This window comes from Lampris incognitus, chromosome 5, assembly GCF_029633865.1.
Source record: "Lampris incognitus isolate fLamInc1 chromosome 5, fLamInc1.hap2, whole genome shotgun sequence".
NCBI lineage: Eukaryota > Metazoa > Chordata > Actinopteri > Lampriformes > Lampridae > Lampris > Lampris incognitus.
Genome location: NC_079215.1, coordinates 10,542,004 through 10,564,419, shown reverse-complemented (window position 1 = coordinate 10,564,419; position 22,416 = coordinate 10,542,004). Strand labels below are relative to the sequence as shown.

General features: G+C 46.1%; 1 protein-coding gene and 1 non-coding gene across 4 annotated transcripts; one reads left to right on the top strand and one right to left on the bottom strand.

The window, feature by feature from the left end:
- Positions 1-393: 393 nt before the first annotated feature.
- LOC130112600 (E3 ubiquitin-protein ligase RBBP6-like) lies at positions 394-21,576 on the bottom strand. 3 transcript variants are annotated; one of them, XM_056280041.1, is made up of 21 exons: positions 20,475-21,576; positions 20,231-20,375; positions 19,768-19,867; positions 18,870-18,909; positions 16,342-16,383; positions 16,079-16,167; positions 13,666-13,762; positions 13,393-13,529; positions 11,260-11,432; positions 11,079-11,182; positions 10,205-10,521; positions 10,012-10,075; positions 9,836-9,893; positions 9,697-9,751; positions 9,277-9,606; positions 9,025-9,120; positions 7,247-8,843; positions 5,112-5,686; positions 4,931-5,001; positions 2,761-2,845; positions 394-2,137 (listed from the first exon to the last, which is right to left on the bottom strand). In XM_056280041.1, exons 2-21 carry the CDS (start codon positions 20,295-20,297, stop codon positions 1,147-1,149), a joined length of 5,088 nt encoding a protein of 1,695 aa, XP_056136016.1. In that variant the 5' UTR covers positions 20,298-20,375; positions 20,475-21,576; the 3' UTR covers positions 394-1,146. The 3 variants fall into 3 exon arrangements, with proteins under 3 accessions (XP_056136016.1, XP_056136014.1, XP_056136015.1); XM_056280039.1 differs by having other exon boundaries at positions 20,231-21,576; XM_056280040.1 differs by having other exon boundaries at positions 394-2,134; positions 20,231-21,576.
- A 309-nt stretch (positions 21,577-21,885) lies between these two features.
- On the top strand, positions 21,886-21,967 carry trnal-aag (transfer RNA leucine (anticodon AAG)). The gene has a single exon. It is a non-coding gene; the product is annotated as a tRNA-Leu (tRNA).
- The last annotated feature ends 449 nt before the right edge of the window (positions 21,968-22,416 follow it).

The window sequence follows — 22,416 nt, the reverse complement described above, 5'->3', positions numbered from 1 at the left end:
ATCTTTGTCCTGCTCCCATTGTTTCACCCTGCACCTTGTTTTTCCAACCGTGCGTTGCAATAACTCTGGTAATACGTTAGCGTCAACGGTCAGGATCCGATTCCTTCCACCTGCATCGAATCTAGTCGACCACAGTCATTCTGGTAGGCTCGGACTAGTCTGGGGTAACTTGCTCTGGACAAAACACTCAAGAGACAAACGTTTTCAAGAGGTGCAAAACATTTTAATTAAAAAAGGCAAAAACTATCAATAGTGCGTACAGAAAGCCTCCATTTATCCTTCCAGTTTGCCACAAATCACATCCACATGATACAAATTATACACTCTCTCGCACGCATGAACATACTGACTCTACACCACACGTTGTGACAAACCACTGCACCTTTGTTAAAAAAAAAAAAAAAAAAAAAAAACAAAAAAACATGCAGACTGATTTGCCATTACTAACAGACACATCCCAGATTATACAATCCAGTGTAATATGAATGCAGCACGTATGCCAAAAGATCTGATTCAATTTAAGGTGCTCAGAAGGGCCTCCACAGCGATAAACTGATTCAGAACATCAAGCTCGGGGGGGGGGGGGGGGGGGTTAAGTTTACTGATTTAGAATAATCTGCAACGGTACACAGGGATGTGACTGAGACAACCTAAAAAATAAAAAGTACAAGGTGGGACAGATCACCTACTTCCAAATGAATGAAAAACATTTCTCGTTTAGAAGAGAACAATCACATCCCTTAGAACAGAGGTCATTATTGCAGTCACTTAAGACTCACTGCAGTGTGACTGTTGAATATCGAAACCCTCTTCCTGCATGCCTTGCTCGATCAAAACAGTTGTAAGGAGTAGCGACAAGAAACCTCAGTGTCTGTATCAAGATTGCAATTCTGATCCAACAAAGTACCATATCCGATTTAGAGAAGTGTCGTAACATAGTGGGTTGGGGATACCGGCTGTACAGACCTCCTGACCTCTCGCAAGGTCATGGACATTTCAGAGTTTTTTTTTTTTTTGCTATTTTGTCCAACCTATACTGCATCTACGGTAAAGCACGTCAACTGTGGTAGATATTCCTGTGTTTCAAGAAGACCACAGATCTTAGCCAGCAGCACGTTATTAGCTCAGACAGATAATTACTGCAAGCTAGCAAAGCATATCATCCTCTGGCCTGTCGGTCCGTTCTCCTCCCTCCTCGGTATCTTTATCCTTGCTCTTTTTATGTTTCTTCTTCTTGTGTTTATGTTTGTGTTCCTTGTGGTCCGTCTCTCTATCTTGGCTGCTGTGCTTCTTGTGCTTTTTGTGTTTTTTATGCTTCTTGTGTTTCTTCTTCTTCTTCTCGCCAGCGTTGCCGGTATTTTCCGAGCTGGGGGCAGGGCTGTGGGAGCCATGGCTGTGGGAGTCAAGGCTGTGGCTGCCACTTCTCCCTCTCTCTGGCTCCGAGCCCTCTCCCTCGCTGTAGTCGGGGACGAAGGCTGCCTCGTCGGTCTCACGGCCCAGGTCTGAACACAGACGCGGTCTCCTAGCGTCAGGGCCGTGGCCATCTTCTCGTAACCCCCCGCTCCTCCCATCAGCGGCCCTCTCCTCCTTAACCGTCACGCCTCTCCCTTCTTCTCTCCCTCCACTTCCTCTACCCTCCTCCCTCACACCAACTCGCCCTTCTTCTCTCACTCCCCTGCCCTCCTCCCTCAGCGTTTTGGCCTTAACCGATTTGCTAGGATCTGTGTGTGACAACCTGTGCCCTTTAGCCTCTTCCCTCATTCCTCTACCTTTCTTCTCCTCCCTTCCTGCTCCTCTCCTCTCCTCCTTTGTTCCTTCTCGCCTTTCACCCTTGGTGAGTTTGGATGCTTCAGGTTGCTGCACATCTCTGCCTCTGACCCTGGGTGGTATGGGTAAGGCTTCTCTCTCCCGGGACACAACCAGTCCATTCTCCTGTCCCTCTTCATCATCCTCTCTCTCCCACTTGGAGCGAGGAGGGGGCTGGATGAGGGTCTCCTCTCTGATTGGGCTGGGTTCTGGGCTCGGGCTGTGGTTGCGGCTGCTAGAGGGGCTACGCAGAGGCTGAGCTGCGGGTTTAGAGCCGGTACCCCTCTGGTCCTGGTTTGAGTCCTGCCTGGTCTCCTCTGCTGGCCTACTGCTGGAAGATAAGACAGACATATTTAGCTAACCATATAACATATCTGGAAATGTACTATTTTTGCTACACAACACCAGTGGCGGCCGGTACTTTCTGACACAAGGGAAACAGAGTTGTCAGTTATCAAACAGCAAAAATTTATTCAAATCTATTCCAAGCCCAGCTCAAGTGGTTGTATGAAAATTCTGCCCTTTCCTTTGCGTGAAGTCTGCCAGAGTTGGGCCTATCAGACATAATACTCAACACTTTCGATTAAATCAAGATGGTGAAAGGGAACATTGACATAAAATGTTAGGTATTCTGAGTCCAATAAGTCTGGAAAACCACAGTGAGAGCCAGGCTTCAAAAGGGCTCCATGGGCTGTGCTTCCACGGACAAACTCATGTAGACCACATGGTCTACCAGAAACAGACTGTGTCAGCCTGATAATGCATTGAGATAGTGCAAATAATTTGCACTTTTTATTTACTAAAATACTGAACTCCACCCCACGAGTGAGGAAAATTGTTAAATATTTCACTGACACTTTTTTATTTTTTTTATTTTAAGGTAAGCCATGCTGTTCCTGTGCAGTCTTAGAGGGATCGCCTCTGCATAACACGTGATAGTAGTTTGAAAGTCACCTTGAAGGGCCCGGGATCTGACGTGTCAGAGTCTTGCGATTGATCTTGGTTCTGCTCTTAACGGACTCCTCACCAGCTTTTACTTCTGTGAAAGGGAGAGGAGGAGGAAGATCAGTGAGGTCTCGTTTAATACTGGAACAACCCGAGATTTCACTCCTACCTAAAACGACCATGGGCGGTCAAAATGACGGCCGGTTTTTAAACTCTATAGTCTGTCAAGATAAATACCCAGTTGAGATATTAATGCATTACATATGTTAGTATGTGTGTTAGGAAACGACTGACACCAAAATGAACATTTTAACAACTTTAATACTATTTTTAGATAATTTAAACTTCAGAGAGACATAGTCGAACTTGAATAGCAAAATTGAAAAAGTGAAAATATTACCCGAAAAACAAAACGGAAAACACCATTTTGGATTTTCAAAGTTTAATAACTTTGTGGGGGGGGGGGGGGGGAGAAAAGGTACAGACCTGCTGCTCACTGATGCTCCTAAAATTGCATATATTTGCATGAGTTTTAGATCAATCGCACAAGAAAAGAAAAAAACCCCTGTTATGGTAAGATCTACCTAAAACGACCATGAGCGGTTAAAATGACCGCACGTAATTTGGCCGTCATCGTGCGCGTCATGTCATGTGTGTTGTTCGCATCATTTCCTTCGCAACATTCAGTTCTTTTTTTTTTTTTTACAGTTCACGTTTTGTAGGCCTTGTTACATTTGTTAGATTAGCAATATGTGTTTTCTGTTTTGTTTTTCAGGTATTATTTCCAACATGTCTGGTTACAGCCGCCGTAACAGACTAACATATGCAGTGCATCAATATCTCAACTGGGTATTTATCGTGACAGAATATAGTTTAAAAGCCGGCGGTCATTTTGACTGCCTGTGGTCATTTTAGGTAGGAGTGAAATCCCGGTCGTTCTCGTGTTAAACTCTATATTCTGTCAAGATAAACACCCAGTTGAGATATTAATGCATTGCACATGTTAGTCTGTCTGTTAATAAATGACCGACACCAAAATTAAAATTTTAACAACTTTTAATACTATTTTTCAAACAATTTAAAATGGCCGCTGTCCAACGCCTGTAAATGCTGCAACGCCTCGGTGGTAGTCATGGTGCGTCTGAAACCAGACATGTTGGAAATAATCAAAAATCAAGTTTAGACTATTACTCTGCACTGGAGAACACTAGTGTGTTTCTAGGACAGAGCAATGAACGTCACCAAGGAAATGATGCGGCCAACACACGTCATAAGTAGTGACATGACGGGTGTCCGGGTAGCGTAGCGGTCTATTCCACTGCCTACCCCCTCCCCGGATTGGCAGAGGGGGTGGAGCAGCGACCAGGACAGCTAAGAAGAGTGGGGGAGTTGGGGCGTTGGCATAGTGTAGCGGTCTATTCCGTTGCCTACCAACACGAGGATTGCCGGTTCGAATCCCTGTTTTACCTCCGGCTTGGTCGGGCATCCCTACAGACACAATTGGCCGTGTCTGCGGGTGGGAAGCCGGATGTGGGTATGTGTCCTGGTCGCTGCAGTAGTGCCTCCTCTGGTAGGTCGGGGTGCCTGTTCGGGGGGAATAGCGTGATCCTCCCACGCGCTACGTCCCCCTGGAGAAACGCCTCACTGTCAGGTGAAAAGAAGCGGCTGGTGACTCCACATGTGTCGGAGGAGGCATGTGGTAGTCTGCAGCCCTCCCTGGCTCAGCAGAGAGGTTGGAGCAGCGACCAGGATGGCTCGGAAAATATGGTAATTGGCCAAGTATAATTGGGGAGAAAAAAAGGGGGGGAATAGTGACACGACGCGCACAATGACGCACAAATTATGTGCAGTCATTTTGACCACTCATGGTAGTTTTAGGTAGATCTTATCATAACTTTTTTTTGTGCAATTAATCCAAAACTCACCTGAATGCAAACATATGCAATTTTAGGACCATTCAGGGAACGGCAGGCCTGTATCTTTTTTCCCCACAAAGTTATTAAACTTTGATACTCCAAAACGTCAAAATGACCGGCTTGGTCGTTCTAGTGTTAAATAACTGATCGGTTTCATATGCATAATAAATTAGCAATCGAATTCTACATAAATTAGATTCCCCAAAAAGAAACAATTATCCCCTCATTACCCAGGTCAATTCGCATGCTCAGACACTAATTACCTTCCCTGTGAGAGCCTGTTGATTTCTCTCCTGAGGACATGCTTCTCTCTCCTCTGTCCTTGGATACCGCCCTGAGACAAAGTTGAAAATATTTCTGTATATTAACTACCACACCTACTGAAAAAAAACCCAGCAAATCTATAGCTAACACAGCGATGAGGAAAGTTTAGGAAAAACTAACCTGTCAACTTTGACGGCTTTTTCTGACCCATCTCCTCCTTTCTCCTGGGATGCTGCGCCTGGTTTCTCCTGTTGGTCCACTGGTCTTCTTGTGATGGAAGACCTTTCTCTGATAGTCATCTTGTCTAGAGACACCGACCGACTACCTCCTCCACCACCACTGCCCCCATTTGTGTTCTTCTTGTCTGTCCTCACAGATCGCTCTCCTTCTGCCCCATCTCGCTCCACAGTCACCGCTACCCTCTCCAATCCCGGCCCAGAGACCCTGTCTCTCTCCCTATCCCTCTCCGACCCTGAGGTCTTGTCCCGCTCCCTCTCTGTGCCAGATACCCTTTCCCCTGTGCTCCCTCGTCTCTCTCTGGAGCCTCCTCTATCACCCGATGCCGATCTCGCTCTCCTTCCACCCTCGGCTGTTCTGCTGGATCCGTCTACGGCAGGGACAGGGGCTGATCTGTCTAAGGTCCCGCTCGTCCTTTCCAGCCCGGGGGTTCCTCTGTCTGAACCGGCTGCCTCCACACTGCCCTTCCTCCCCAGGTCTCTGTTAAGTTTGATCCTCCTCTGGGCCAGAGGCTTCACCTTTAAAAGGGGACATTATAGATATGTCAGCATTAAGAGACAATAATACAAAAACAAACAAAAGAAAGGCTCCTACATGACCAAACCTTCCTACACAAAACAAAAGATCCAAGTGAGGAATTAACCATGCACAAGTGAAGGAATTAACCGTGCACATGTGGTTTAAGAAAGCCACTTTATTACACTGAATGTGTTCTCTGCATTTAACCCAGCCTATTGTATGTCTTTAAGCATGCTCAATAATCCAGTTAAAATCAAAGGTTGAATCAGTTCACCTGATACAGATATGTTTCATCACTCATCTAAGGGACATCCTCAGTCTAAACTGACTGCAGGTATCCCCACCCTTATAAACAATACAGCCACATAATGACCAAAACCAACGACCGGTTTCATATGCAAATATGGGAGTGGCCATTAACTACAGTTTCAATGGCCATGTGTACTATTCACAGTGGATTTGGGAACGTTTGCAATCACAGCATTGTAAGATGGCTACAGATGTATTCATAGCCCCCCGGGGGCCTAAATCCTCGGTGAGTAGTACAGATGGCCATTGAAACTGTAGTTAATGGTCAAGCCATATTTGCATATGAAACTGGTCGTTGGTTGCAGTAGTTATGCAGCTGTATTGTTTATAAGGGTGGGGATACCTGCAATAAGTTTACTGAAGAGGTCACTTAGATCAGTGACGAAACGTATCTGTCAATAAACGTTGTATCCAGATGAACTGATTCAACCTTCTTTGATGCTATTGTATAGCAGCTGCGGGCAGCTGCAGCGCCCGGGGACCAACTCCAGTTCTTCTTTCCACTGCCTTGGTCAGGGGCAAAGACACAAGTATTAACCCTAACATGCATGCCCCCCCCCCTTTTTCCTCCTCAATTGTATCCAGCCAATTACCCCACTCTTCTGAGCCATCCCGGTCGCTGCTCCACCTCCTCTGCTGAGCCGGGGAGGGCTGCAGACTACCACATGCTTCCTCCAATACATGTGGAGTGTCTCCAGCCGCTTCTTTTCACCTGACAGTGAGGAGTTTTGCCTGGGGAACGTAGCGTGTGGGAGGATCACGCTATTCCCCCCAGTTCCCCCCCCCCCCAAACAGGCGCCCCGACCTACCAGAGCAGGCGCTAGTGCCAGTGATCAGGACACATACCCACATCCGGCTTCCCACCCGCACACATGGCCAATTGTGTTTGTAGGGATGCCTGACCAAGCCAGAGGTAACATGGGGATTCGAACCAGCGATCCCCATGTTGGTAGGCAACGGAATAGACCGCCATGCCACCCGGACGCCCCGCATGTCTTTTTGATGGTGAGAAGAAACGGAGCACCCGGAGGAAACCCATCCAGACATAGGGAGAACATGCAAACTCCACACAGAAAGGATCTGGGACGGTCTGGGGTTTGAACCCAGGCCCTTCTTGCTGTGAGTTACAGTGCTAACCACTGGGCCACCGTGCCACCCCAGTGAAGTATCGCATCCCAGTGACAGTATTCTGGTTAAAATGTATAAAATATGTTTCTCCGAATGACTGAACCAGATTGGGATGTTCCTACCTGAAGGTCCATGAGAGGTCTGATGGACCCCCTATCCGAGTCCCCCCGGCCCATTTCACGGCTCCCTGGTGTGGGAAGCAGACCTGGTCGCTCCAAGGAGACTGGAACTCTCTGCAGCTGGGGCTGAAGAGGGATGTGAGGGTGAGACAGGGTATCTACTTCTCCCCCCATCCCTTCCAATCTCCTCAACTTTCCAGGGGGAGCTGGCAGCAGACCGCACCTTTCCTCTCCCATCCTCCTGCGCTTGTCCATGTGGGAGGAGACATGGTGGAGGAGTTGCATTCCATGGTGTGACAGCTGGGGAAGGAGACCACCAGGTGGGGGGAGATCTCGTCTCCCCCTAATATCAGGGACAAGTCTGGGACCATCGTGGTGAGAGGGGTGAGGGAGGGGCAGAGTGCGCGAGGACAGTGGAGGAGTCTTAAGCAGACCAGGCCGCACAACCGTACTTTTGCCTTTGTCCTTCTTCGGGGCAGCAGGGTTGGATACATCATCTGTTTTGATCTTGGTGGACTTAGAGGGTTTGGGGGCTGAAGAAGAGGATGAGGACTCTCCCTTTTTGACCATGGCTCCGTCTCCCGTCTTCTTCTTCACCTTGTCACCTTTGGCCTTCACAACCTCTGTCTTTGGTTTAACTTTTACCTTCTGACCTTTCTCCTTCTTGCTCTTCTCCGAATGCGTCTTTCCTGATTTGAGTGTACTCTTACCAGGTACAGCACTGCTTTTTGTTGATGCAGCCTTTACGGTTGCAGTGCTGGTGGGAGGTTTAGAGGAGGTAGGTGGTGTTTTGGCAAGATTGGGGAGATCATCCATTGGTTCGTCTCGAACAGGTGTGGCATCACCCCTGTCCATTGACTGGTGAGATGGCTCTTGCTCATCCCCCTTCTTCTTCTTTACTTTCTTAGGTTTCAGAGCTTTTCCACTGGTCTTTGAACCTGAAGATGAAGGTGGGTGATGGTGTGATGGGGGCCCTCTCTCATCTCTGCCTCTCCTACCCCTCCCCTGTGGAGAGTAATTTCTAGACAATGGGGAGAGTCTGTCCCTCTCCCTTTCCCTGCTGCCACGACCTCGGTGATGAAGTGATGTGTGTTGGTTGTCATAATCTTTGTAGTACTTGTTATACCAGTCTCTGTACTCTCTCTCCCATTCCCTGTAGCTGTCTCTTTCCCAGCGCTCATGGCCTCCAGGGGACAGCTCGTGACTCTGGCCCTTCATGTCATAGGGCCCTGGATCCCGGGGTGGCGGCTTACGGGCACCAGGGCTACGGCTTCTGTATCCACCAGGGGAACGAGAACGCGACCTGTAAGAGCCAGCGCCTTCTCCTCCATCCCAGGCTCCCCCTGCTCGATAGGGGGGAGGAGACCGTGGTGAGCCTGAGCGCCGATAGCCAAAAGACCTTGAGCGACTGCGGGACCGTGTGCGTGAGCGCCCATAACTGCGACCATTCCGCCGTGAAAAAGGGGACCGAGAGAAAGATCTGCCACGGGAGCGTGTGCGGGATCTGGATCGACTGAGGGAGTAAGAGTAAGATCTGGATCTTGATCTGGATCTGGAGTATGGAGAGCGACTGAATGGCGAGCGACTATATGACCTGGACCTAGAGAGGGAGAGGACCAGGGGGAAATGTTTAGTAGACAGCAGATAGAAGACTGAGTGGATGCACTAGAGGCCTGGATTTATTTGCATGTAGAACTGAGCCAAACTGACCATTTAAGAATGCCTGTTAATACCCAACTTGATTGTCTGTACTAATGTTTATGTTATGCTCATGCAGTTACCTGGAATAAGACCTCCTTCGTCTCCTGGGGGCATTTCTATACTTCATCAGCTCTTTATGGAAGTCTTTAGTGAACTCATCCAGTTTGGAGGTAACTCTAGGGAAGCACACAGACAGACAAAGATCATATTCAATATCAATAATAAATACATGAAGTCATCTATTCTACAAGATATAATTCTCAACTCTGCTTTATTTTTTGTTAGACCCCAAGAAATTCATCTCTGGGTGCTGCAAGCAAAAAACAACTCACTCGTCTGGATGATGGTGCCGCCTGTAGTAGTCATCCTTTGAGAGGGGGGGCTGGGGGAGGGAGGGGGGCAGGGGCCCAAGAGGGGGCTGGGCACCAGGAGGGATCCAGGGGGGATTTACTCCAGGGGGTCCAGGGGGGTAGAGAGGCTGGGGCTGGTAACTGACTGCCGGTGGAGGAACAAGACCAGGGCCAGAGGGGTAAAGGGGAGGATATGCCTGTGGGGGTGGTGGATATAGAGTGGGTGTTTGATAGACTGGGGGGGCAGGGCCAGGTGGTGGAACTGTTGGCAGGCGAGGAGGAGGTGGGTTTTCTCCTCGAGGTCGGTATGGCCTGAGTGTGGGCAACAAGAGTAAATTGTAAAAATCAGACATTAGGATGAGGAACAATTAGATCTTATTGCCACCTAGCCTTGAGCCTTACCTGTCCCAGTGTCTGGGCCCTCCTCTGTGCGAGTGGTGGGGACGTGGCTGGTGACCTGGGGGAGCAGGGAGTCATTTGTTTACACTTCCGAATAACTTCCCAACAATTACATTAAAACAACTTGGAATGAACCTCTTACCTGGAGGGTGAGGGGGTCTTGGAGGTGGTGGAAGGCCAATCACAGTAAGATGGTAACCCTAAGGATATATGGATATAAGATTTAGATTAGATGAGGGGACATTTTACATTTTTCAGGTTAATTCTGTTAAAGTTACAACTGTCAGTGTGAGTATGAGGTCATTAAGTGAGTCTTACTGGTAATCCAATGTCTGAGGTTGCAGATAATTCTGTTGTTACAGAGGGTTCCAGGTCAATCTCACTAAGACACAGACACATACGGAAAACTGAGTCTATGTGCTCCTCTGGTAATCCAAGTCAAATTCTATTGCTGTTCTGTAAATTTCCACATTTGTTTTTGTGGATATATGATCTATTAAAATAAACCTACCCAGGTGGTGGTGGTTCACTCTGATTAGCTGAATTCACCGGAGACTGGTGGTCAAGGGCAGGTGTAGGTGCTGGTGAAACTTCATGTTCTATCGCAGGAGCAGCAGCAGGCTGGGTAGGCAGGACCTGTGCTGGAAGAGCTGGGGTGACAGGGACACTGGCAGCAGGAGGTTGAGAGGCATTGGCCAATAGTGGATCCTGCTGTCTTGAGGGCAGAGTCCTGACTGGCTGAGGGCGAGGTGGGGGCAGGGCAGTTTGGTGCTGCTGCTTGCGCCCATGTTTTTTGTAGCCCGTCTCATTCTTAAAGTTATTCACAGCCTGGGGGACAAAGGGGGTCAATACAGGACAGAATTTAAAAGGAGTTATCCTAGATTTTTCATCTGAATAAGGCTGCTGATTCTCTAAGTAAAGCCTTTCTGGCGCTCGTTGATACTTTTGGGTTCGCTCAGTTTGTTCAAGAGTCGACTCATTGCAGTGGCAACACTCTTGATTTGGTCTTATCTAAAGGGACAGTTGTTTCTGATCTGAATGTCTTGCTAACCACATCTGCTGTGTCAGATCATTTTCTCATTAAATTTGAAGCATTATTTGCCTTTCCTCTTAATGTCAGCACAGATCTAATTGCCACTTGCCACAATGGTCCATCCACTGTCGCATTTGGCCAGCAGCTGCCTGAAGTCTTGGCTCCTTTCACTAGAGTGAATGACTCTGTTGAAAATGTCACTAGTGACTTAAATGTGGCCCTCTCTAGTCTCCTCAATTCAGTACCAATAAAACTGACTTGACTTGACTTCTACTACATTGAGACTTAACATGCTGCATTATCTATCGGTTTGTCAACTGAGCTGAACAATCAGTTTGTTCACAACAGTTACCTGGCGAAGAAACTTGTTTGCGATGAGATTATCAGGTGAAACGTCAGACTGTTTGCAGGTGAAGCAGACGTGTTCCTCCGAGTCCAGCAAGCTGGTTCTGATACCTGTGAGCAAACAAAATCTTTCAAACAATGGGAACTCCTAGTAAAAACTAAAATGCTTTAAAGTTTTGTGTACTCACACTCATCACAGTAACTGTTTCCACAACAGGGTATGACCACAGCATCAGTCATCAAGTCATTGCAAATTGGACACAACAATTCATCAGGGATTGGATCAGAGTCATCCTCAGAGGATGACTGGTCACGGGGGACAAACGGGGGACGCTCCTTCTTTCCCAATGCATACGCCTCCCTGTACCAACAAAGACGTTTTTGAAACTGTACCAATTACACAGGACTATGTGATGACCAAAGCAGCAGTGTCTAACAGTGACAAGCACTTATCATTGTTATAAAGTTATTAGGGCTGGGCGATATGGACCAAAAATGATATCTCGGTATTTTTAGGCTGAATGGCGATACACGATATATATCTTGGTACTTTCTACGAAGTGGGCTAAATGTTCAGTTGTAAGTCAAAGCCACATGTGAGAGTTCACGAGCACTTTTATTAAAACAGATCAAATAAAATGCAAAGAAAGGGTTTACTTCCCTGTTTTAAAATATACAGCCGCACAATATATCAACATGTAAATGAAAATTTATCTAAAATATATAGCCTATATTAAATAAAAATAGGCCTATCTCTGAGAATGCAAACCACATTTGGATTTTCAAAGTTTAATAACTTTGTGGGGGGGGGGGGGGATAAAGACCTGCCGCTCCCTGAATTCTCCAAAAATTGCATATATTTCATTTAAAATGAGGTTAAGATCATCTGCACAAAATGGCCGCTTGTAATTTGCGCGTGATCGTGCGCGTCATATCACTATTTATGACGTGTTTTGGTTGCGTCAATTCCTCAGTGAAGTTCATTGCTCTGTCCTAGAAACACACTAGCGTCCTCCAGTGCAGAGTAATAGTCTAAACTTGATTTCTGATTATTTCCAACATGTCTGGTTACAGATGCCGTTTCAGATGCACCATGACTACCACCGAGGCATTGCAGTATTTGCAGGCGTTGGACAGCGGCCACTTTAAATTGTTTGAAAAATAGTATTAAAGTTGTTAACATTTTAATTTTGCTGTCATTTAGTTTCTTAACAGACATACTAACATATGTAATGCAATAATATCTCAATTGGGTATTTATCTTGACAGAATATAGTTTAAAACCCGTCCCACGGTCGTTCTAGTAGTTTTTAAGTTCCGGTCTTAGTTTGGGACCATTTAAATATTTATTTTCAGTTCTTTTTTCACATTTCACGTTTTATAGGCCTTGTTACGTTTGTTAGATTAGCAATATGTGTTTTCCGTTTGGTTTTTCAGGTAATATTTTCACTTTTTCAATTTTGCTATTCAAGTTCGACCACCTGTCTCTGAAGTTTAAATTGTTTAAAAATAGTATTATAGTTGTTAAAATGTTCATTTTGCTGTCAGTTAGTTTCCCAACAGACATACTAACATATGCAATGCATTAATATCTCAACCGGGTATTTATCTTGACAGAGTAAGAGTTTAAAAACCGGCCGTCCATTTGACCGCCCATGGTCGTTTTAGGTAGGAGTGAAATCCCGGTCGTTCTCGTGTTAAGAAACGTGTTATGTACCCCCCCCCCTTCTTCTCCCCAATTGTACTTGGCCAATTACCCTACTTTTCACATCCGGCTTCCCACTCGCAGACACGGCCAACTGTGTCTGTAGGGACGCCCGACCAAGCCGGAGGTAACACAGGGATTCGTACTGCCGACCCCTGTGTTGGTAGGCAACGGAATAGCGCGCTATGCTATCCGGGCACACAGCTTATGTATTTTAACACATCATCAAACGATATCGATATAAACGGTATTGTCTAATCCTATATCTTGTTTGAAAATATATCGATATAACGTTAAAAAGTTGATGTACCGCCGTGCCCTAAAAGTTATATCGGTTACACAACAAAGAAATGTGGGGAATGATTTATAGAAAGATTAGAGGTTTGGAGATTAGGGTAGGGAGGGTTGATTCAATTTTGACAAAGGGGGATTTTATATCAGTCAATCAATCAGACTTTATTTGTATAGCACTTTTCAATCAAATGTAACACTAAGTGCTTCACACAATAAAATCTCCCTCCCTCACAACCCCCCCCCCAAAAAAAAACCCAAACCCAACGGTCAGGTTAAAAAAAAAACCCTTCACATCCAAAAACAACTTATGGGTGAAACATACGCATCTATGGCAGGGATGGCGTATTCTCCAGTGCTGGTCAACATGGCTCCTTTAGTTCCAGGCTCCGCTTTGACCATGAAACTCTGAGGAATGCCCTTACTGATTCTCACTGGCTTGGGACCCTCCAAACTTTTGTCCTGAAACCAAGCAAAAAAAAAAAAAAAACATAGAGCCAACTGTAGGATAAACTTTTACAAGTTTAAGGGTGTTTAAGTGTAACGTTACACTTGTATGTTGAGATAGTGCACTAGGTAGTCAATATATAATCATTACCATTTGCATAGGGCATTGCCGTATGTAGTGGCCAGCCTTTCCACAGCGGTAGCAGGTATAGTGCGCAGGTGGCGGTCCGATTGCCTTCTTGGAGTAACTGAGGAGACAAAGTACAATTTACAATTTCATTTAGCAGACGCTTTTATCCAAAGTGATGTACATCTGAGTTAATACAACACCAGCAAGGATATAGTCGGGAGGCAACAACGCAAGGCTAAAAAAAAAAAAAACTAGGTTCGAGTCTGATAGGAGATAGGTGTCAACAGGCAGTGCACAAAGGCAATGCATAGGGGGCACAGAAACGATTTTTTTTTTAATACCTTCAGGTGTGGAGGTGTTCGAGAAAGAGATGGGTCTTTAGCTTCTTCTTAAAGATGGACAGGGACTAAGCGGATCGAATGGAGTTTGGCAACTCGTTACACCACCGGGGAACTACAGAAGAGAAGAGTCTGGCTTAGGGCCCCATTGTGGCAGAAGTGCCAGGCGCCTTTCATTAGCGGAGCATAGTGAGCGGGACTGAGTGTAGACCTGAATGAGGGAGTTCAGGTAGGCGGGAGCCATTTTGTTGCTGTTTTGTAAGTGAGCACTACCACTACTACTACTTTCGCCTGCTCCCATTAGGGGTCGCCACAGCGGATCATCCATTTCCATCTCTTCCTGTCCTCTGTATCTTCCTCTGTCACACCAGCCACCTGCATGTCTTCCTTCACCACATCCATAAACCTCTTTGGCCTTCCTCTTTTCCTCTTCCCTGGCAGCTCCATATTCAGCATCCTTCTCCCAATGTACCCAGCATCTCTCCTCCGCACATGTCCAAACCATCTCAATCTTGCCTCTCTTGCTTTGTCTCCAAACCGTCCAACCTGAGCTGTCCCCCTAATGTAATCGTTCCTAAACCTGTCCTTCTTCGTTACTCCCAATGAAAATCTTAGCATCTTCAACTCTGCCACCTCCAGCTCCACCTCCTGTCTTTTTGTCAGTGCCACCATCTCCAAAGCATATAACATAGCTGGTCTCACAACCATCTTGTAAACCTTCCCTTTTACTCTTGCTGGTGCCCTTCTGTCGCAAATCACTCCTGACACTCTTCTCCACCCACTCCACCCTGCCTGCACTCTCTCCTTCACCTCTCTTCTGCACTCCCCGTTACTTTGGACAGTTGACCCCAAGTATTTAAACTCATACACCTTCGTCACCTCTACTCCTTGCATCCTCACCATTCCACTGTCCTTCCTCTCATTCAGACATATGTATTCCGTCTTGCTCCTACTGACTTTCATTCCTCTTCTCCCCAGCGCATACCTCCACCTCTCCAGGCTCTCCTCCACCTGCACCCTACTTTTGCTACAGATCACAATGTCACCCACAAACATTATAATCCACGGAGACTCCTGCCTGATCTCAGCTGTCAACCTGTCATCACCACTGCAAACAAGAAAGAGTTCAGAGTCGATCCTTGATGTAATCCCACCTCCACCTTGAACCCATCTGTCATTCCAACCGCACACCTCACCATTGTCACACTTCCCTCATACATATCCTGCACCACTCCTACATACTTCTCTGCAACTCCCGACTTCCTCATACAATACCACACCTCCTCTCTCGGCACCCTCTCATAAGCTTTCTCTAAATCCACAAAGACACAATGTCACTCCTTCTGACTTTCTCTATACTTCTCAATCAACATTCTCAAAGCGAACATCACATCTGTGGTGCTCTTTCGTAGCATGAAACCATACTGCTGCTCGCCGATGGTCACCTCTCCTCTTAACCTAGCTTCTATTACTCTTTCCCATATCTTCATGCTGTGGTTGATCAACTTTATACCTCTGTAGTCACTACAGTTCTGCGCATCGCCCTTGTTCTTGAAAACTAGTACCTCTCACTTTCCAAGATTGTGTTAAACAATCTAGTTAAGACCTCCACTGCCATCTCTCCTAAACATCTCCATGCCTCCACAGGTATTGTACAGGTTTTGTAGGCGAGCTTAAAGTTTTGAATTTGATGTGGGCAGCAACTGGGAGCCAGTGGAGGGATAAAAAGCGGAGTGACGTGCTGTTTCTGGTTGGTTGAAGACCAGACGCGCTGCCGTGTTCTGGATCATTTGCAGAGGTTTGAAAGTGCATGCAGGGAGACCTGCCAGTAAGGAGTTGCAGTCGTCAATGTGTGATATTACAAGAGCCTGTACCAGGAGTTGTGCTGCATGCTCAGACAGGTAGGGACAAATTTTCCTGATTTTGTACAGGGCAAATCGTCCCTGTACACCTGAGATATTCAAAGTACACTGAAGATGAGAAACTGACAACTACAGGATGATGTCTAATTGAACATGGCTTACCGATACTTAAGGTGACAAAACCTTTTGGGTATAAGGCCATGAACTTTAGTATGTGTGCATGTGTATACTGACTGTATTGGGTCATAGTCATGGTTGGACTGAGAGATCATGGCTTTAATCTTGTCCTCCTCTGATGCATTTGCTTCAGCCAGGTTAGCAGTCTGGAACACAAGAAAGCGGGGTGAAAGGAAAGAAACAAGATATATCAACCTCAAGAGAAGTGGAAGAAACAGGAATGCCAAATATTAGGGTATACACTCTGGAAATATTGAACGTGCACACACACACACACACACACACACACACACACACACACACACACACACAGACAGTACCTTGGAGAGCTGGGCCAGTGACAAAGAGGGAGATGAATCAGTCTGCAGGAGAATCAGAGTACAGACATTACATGTTTTAATGTGAGAACTTGGGAGACATGCAGTTGCAGGGCAGAGCCCAGAAAGATTCCCCACCACTACTGTGTTGTCCCTCTGGAGTTGCCGTCTGCTCCCTCACTTCAGATAAAAGTGGAAAAAAATGAGGCTCCTCACCTATCGTCATCTTCAAGCGTTTTAAAAGGTAGGACGTTAACTGTGGCGGAGCAGACATTTCAAAAGGTTCGGCTAACAAGAAATGCACTCATTTGTTTTCTACTAATGAGGACATTAGGTCTGTTAGATGTTTTTAAATCCTATTATTATTCCAAAATATTGAGTCAGGTAACTTTATGGACATTCCTCCTTAACTCCTGCCAATGTAAAGGAACACCAAATTGAGAACAGTCTCTTCAGAACTTTTACATGAAAAAAGTTCCACTTATGAGCAAGGCCAAGAAATTATCCAAACACAGGGATGTGATAAGGATGGAATAAAATAAAGGAAATATTTTCGACCCGGGGGGGGGGGGGGTTCAAAATCTACATACTGGCTATTTGAGTCTATGGAGGCTACAAATGCATCATTCATTAATCCATAGGCTTTATCGCAAGGCAGAACAAATCAAGTCTAATACCTCTACAGATCTTAAGTTGTTCCTTCTATTGTGGCACAGCGTTGCCAGTTTTAGAGAAAAAAAATGAAACTAAATTTAAGTACATAATGTTTAATTTTCGCTACACCAGAAACTTCCCACACTGAAGTGTTTTGTTGTTTTTTTTGTACCGGCTGATTAAAAATGAACCGTCTGGATTCCTAACAAACCAATTGCTACTGCTTGGTGCAAACTAATATATTAGCTTTCTAGCGTCAATGGTAACTTTGCTTTTTTTTTTTACATTACTGCAAAAGTTAAGTGCCTTACTAAGGAAAAAAAAAAAAAGCTTTCCTTCGAGGTTTTCCAAGACGGCATACACCAAAGAAGAGTGGAAGGTCAACGCAAGAGGGAGTGACGTCTACATTAAGTAGGAGTCTTTCAATAATGATGCAAAGTCTAACACACAACAAAAGTAACCTTGGACTACAATAACAAGTTTACATTTTAAAAAAAAAACAAAACTAACACACAAACATTTCTGGAGTGAATAAACAAGACAACAGGGAGTGGCCTATCCGTTGTGAGAGGTGGGACTCGGAGGGAAAGGCCAGGTTTCGCATAATACTGTGGAGGGAACACACAGGGATCTGGTGCAAATGGTTCTGACACGGAACCAACGAACAACTTTATTGACAGGTTCTGCAGCTTACAGCTTACAGGACACACTACACCGGTACTTCTCACTGCAGCAACCATGGAAGGAAGGCCATCAGAGACTGACAGGTCATTTAGTTAACTGATGAAGTGTCAAAGAACTCTGATTAACTCACATTATTATATTTCAGTGGCCAGTTCACAATAGCATCTAACTTTGGAACTGTACGTTCACTTACTGAGGCACCTAACCACATTAGTGACATTACACTCTGAGCTAATAGCTGCTTTTTTGCAAAACAGACATTTAAGAACTTAAATTAATGCATTGCATTTAGGAGAATAAAAGCTGTGAGCTTTTTTAAGTCTAAGTGTTACGTGCAGCTCATATTGATTCCAGAATATAACATTATATCCACTTTTGAAAAATGTACAGGACAAAACAAACAATGGTAAATGTTACCAAACATCATGAGTGGTTATATTCAGGTTTAGCAAAGAATGCTTTTAAAGAAATGTAAATCACTGTAAATCATTGTGAGTTCTTTTCACTCGCACCGCACTAGTTTTGTAGTCAAGAGTTAATTACAATCAATCTCAGCCACATATTAACTCAATTAGGTTCTTCGGCCACATTATATATATATATAAAAACAAAAAAAACAAAAACAAAACACATTTTCACAGAAAATTACATGACAATTAAACATCAGTAAAACAAAGTTACCAATTTTCTTTTTACAAACCTCACAAATACATTTGCCTGGTCAGAAGCAGGCTACAACACCATTCATTATGATAATACATAGATAACAGGTGAAGTGATTGGTAAATCAATCTTTACGTGGCAACAACAATGTTTAACATTGGGTTTATCAAATCAGGGTATAGGAAAGCAATGTTTTGTATAACTAGTCTGTTGTTTCTCTCACTAATCTCAACTCTGGCAGCCATAACTGAAACACAGTGACCTAATCTGATTAAAATGTAATTCTAATAGAGACACTCAGGATCTTTGGAGAGAAACAACAAACTGCTTTAACTGATGTGACTTGGAAGCCCTCCCACGAAGACAATAATCAACATGTAGAAGTTCAGATCGCAACACAAATGTAGCCAACACAGTCAAAAGAAGATATACACAACCCAGAGTCATCACTGACAGTATGTTCTTGAGAAAGGCAAATAAAGTAAGCGGGGGAGCAAGAGAGGTGAGAGGAGTGTTGTGCATTTACATACTGGTCTAGAAGATCCCACCACGGCTGTGTCAGAACGATCTCTATAGAAACAAATGTGAGAAAAGATGAAACAGGGAAGATCAGTTAGTGGCATGGCATTACGACCAAGTTTCTGACTGACAACAATTTTGAGATCCGAGTTAATGTAATGTAATGGTCTTAACTTCCTACGGTCTTGGATCTATGACTTTGAAATACCAAAACAAATCTAGTTTAACACAAAGTTGAATCAGTTCATCTGGTTACAACGTTTATTGAGAGAGAAACATTTCATCACTCATCTAAGTGACCTCTTCAGTCTCAACTCACTGCAGGTACCCCCCCCCCCTTATAAACAACAGTGGCATAACAACCGAAAACAATCAGTTACATATGGAAATTGCCATGAGCATTACCTACAGTTTCAATTGCCATGTGTACTTGTCAGAGGATTTGAGAATGGTTGCAATGACAGCATTGTAAGATGGCGACAGATTTACTCTTAGCCCCCCCCCTCCCCTCTCGGTTCAGGGATGGTCGTTCCCTCTTCACATAGATGGCCTCTTTGACTCCCTGTTCAAACCAGCGTTCCTCCCTCTTAAGGATGTGCACATGCTTGTCAAAAGAGGATGACTGATGAACTGATTCAACCTTTTCTGTGATTTTCTTACCTGGATTATTGAGCATGCATAAAGTCGTTTCTCCCTGAACAAACGGTTGTGTCCAGGTGAACAGATTCAACTTTCTGTGATTTTCTTACCTGGATTATTGAGCATGCATAAAGACAAGTCCGGTTTGACCAGACCAAGGACTGAAGGAAGCGTCTAACTACCTGCCTTACCCAACCAGGTCTGGTAGGCCATGCTTATTGAGATATTGAGACATGCATTGCAGTAGTTAACACGTGAAAGTATACATACACAATGAACGTCCTGCCAGCGGGTTTGACCCCACCAATGGGAGTACGCCGGACAATCACTGAGGAGTGTTTGGGGATGTGGGCATCGTCATCCGTGTACTCTACAACACAAAACACACACACGTGTCACACAAGCCGAGCCGGAATCCGAGACACGACTCAACGGGGCATTTTCCATCGACTTGCCTTAGAACTAAGAAACATCACTCAAAGTCACAATCGGCTACATTGTATCAAGTGCGGCGAAGTATATGGGCCCGAGACACGTAGGCACAAAACGCACGATCACAATCGGCTACATTGTATCAAGTGCGGCGAGGTATATGGGGGCCGAGAGACACGGGGGAGGCCGCACTCAGGTGAGCGACGGCTGGTGACAAGTGTAAGTAGGAGACGCTTAGAAAATGGCGTCCGTCCGTCAGTCAGTCAGTCAGTCAGTCGTGTTTTGAGATGAGCGCACGCACCTTCTCGCGTCTGGGCATTGGTGATTTGCAGGTCGCAGTCCGTGGCCTTGAGCCGCTCGCGGGCCATGATCTGCCGCTTCAGCTCGCTGAGCGTGATGTGCAGCCCGTCGAACGTCACTGTGTTGTAGTCCAGTTTGGAAGAAAACTTATAGTGAACACACGACATTTTTTTGTGTTTGTGTTTTTATATATATATATATATGTATGTATATATATATATATATATACAAAACTAAGTACTCACTTTACTAAAAACAAGAGAGGGGGGAGGGGGGAACACACTTTCTCTGTATATCACATTTAACAGCGCTAAACACTGGACAATAATCAAGAGAAATCTGGGAATTGCTACGTGTTTAAACCATCCCTTCTTTATACGACGGTGGAAAACCACTGAATAGATCGGACAAGACAAGTGCTTTGAAAGTGGGGGGGGGGGGTAAAACTCGCAATGTCGGGGAAAGAAGAGGGGGAGAGGGGGGAGAGGGGGGGGGGGCAAAGTCCTTGGTCACTTCCAGAGGAAAAACGTCGAGACGGGGGGGGGGGGGCGAGCACACCATTGAGTGGCGTCTCGACAGTTCTGAACAGTTCGGCAACACAGATCCGATACACCCCGAACAGTCCCGTGCGACAGATCTTACGATTCTTCCGGGGGGGGGGGGAAAGAGGGGGAGGGGAACCCCTCAGGTGAAAACGAGGTTTTTAGAGTTCGTCGTTTAATCGTCTGTCGGGAAAGCCCGGGGCCTTTGCTGCCAGCTAACCGGGGACGGCAGCGGGCCTAGGGCCTTCCTGCGCACACGGCCGTGTGTCCTTGCGAGAGGCGCCGTCTGGCGCAAGTCCCGGTTCTTCGATGGCCGAGCCGAGCGCCGCCCCGCAGGAAGCGCACACAACCTAGCGGCGCCGGGCCGCGGACGTCACGTCACGCCTCGGGCTCATTTCATCGCGTGAACGCCGCTCGGCCGTCGCACGGCGGCACGGACCTCCGGAGGCCGGCGCGCGACAAGCTAAAGCGGATGCTAACAGTTGAACCTTAGCGTCGGCTAATGACGACTCACTTCCATGTGCAAAGCGAGGGAGGGGGGGGGGCTGGCAAAACAAAAGCTCCGTTAACGTTAGCCCCGCGACGTTGGCGTGCACCGTTCCTCAAATCAAAATGTCAGACGATGATTCGATCGAACATGCTTGCAGGCGGACCGGGGAGGAGGAGGGGGGGGGTTATTTTTTTTGTTTTAGCCGACGGTTGTATTCCCACACGAGATCGGTTGTTCTATCCTTGCGTTCGTTCGGCTGTAAATCCACAAAGTCCCAACGCTTGAGAGCCCGTAGTCCTCGTTGTAACATCAAAATGGCGCAGACGGGTTTCAAACACGGAATCGGAAGCGAACGCCAGAGTTCTTCTTTTGCTGTTGTTGCGGCGTTACGCGTATCTACTGCCACCCGCTGGCCGAGACAGGTAACGCACGATCAAACCTCTGCTCCGCGTCATACGCAAAACGAGTCCACAACACCGTGCGAACATGGTGCAAGGCGTGATACTGAGCCTCACTTTAAGCGTGCAATGCGCACAGCATGGGCTATTCAATCGGGATTTATACGAATACCGGCCTTGGTGATTGTTGTATATAAATCTCATGAGTTTCTGCTTACCATGACACGGTAGCGTGGCCGAGCGGTCTAAGGCGCTGGATTAAGGCTCCAGTCTCTTCGGGGGCGTGGGTTCGAATCCCACCGCTGCCAGTAGTTTTTGACCCATTTGTTTTCAGGAAATAGGAACATTTTATTGTCGTGTTTTGTTTCATGTACTTGCGTACACTAAAGAAATCAAATTCCGTTTCCCCGGCCCACAGCAGTGCGACACAAAAGACAAAAACACGCATCCCAAATTTCCCAAAAACGACACCACCAAAAGCATACAGAGAGAACAAAGCAAAAAAAAAAACGAAACGAAAACGATATTCCCGCGACCCATAGGGGGCGCCACAGCGGATCCTCCGTTTCCATCGCTTCCTGTCTTCTGCATTTTCCTCTGTCACACCAGCCACCTGCACGTCTTCCCTCACCACATCCATAAACCTCCTCTTTGGTCTTCCTCTTCTCCTCTTCCCTGGCAGCTCCATATTCAGCATCCTTCTCCCAATATACCCAGCATCTCTCCTCCACACATGTCCAAAGCCATCTCAATCTTG

What these genes read in the sequence shown, in the direction of transcription:
- LOC130112600 (XM_056280039.1), bottom strand. Translation starts at nt 20,396, where the DNA reads ATGTCGTGTGTTCACTATAAGTTTTCTTCCAAACTGGACTACAACACA. An exon ending in GGCAATGCCCTATGCAAATG is followed by an intron (nt 13,530 to 13,665) that starts GTAATGATTATA and finishes GCTTGGTTTCAG; the next exon opens with GACAAAAGTTTGGAGGGTCC. An exon ending in AAACAGTTACTGTGATGAGT is followed by an intron (nt 11,183 to 11,259) that starts GTGAGTACACAA and finishes GTTTGCTCACAG; the next exon opens with GTATCAGAACCAGCTTGCTG.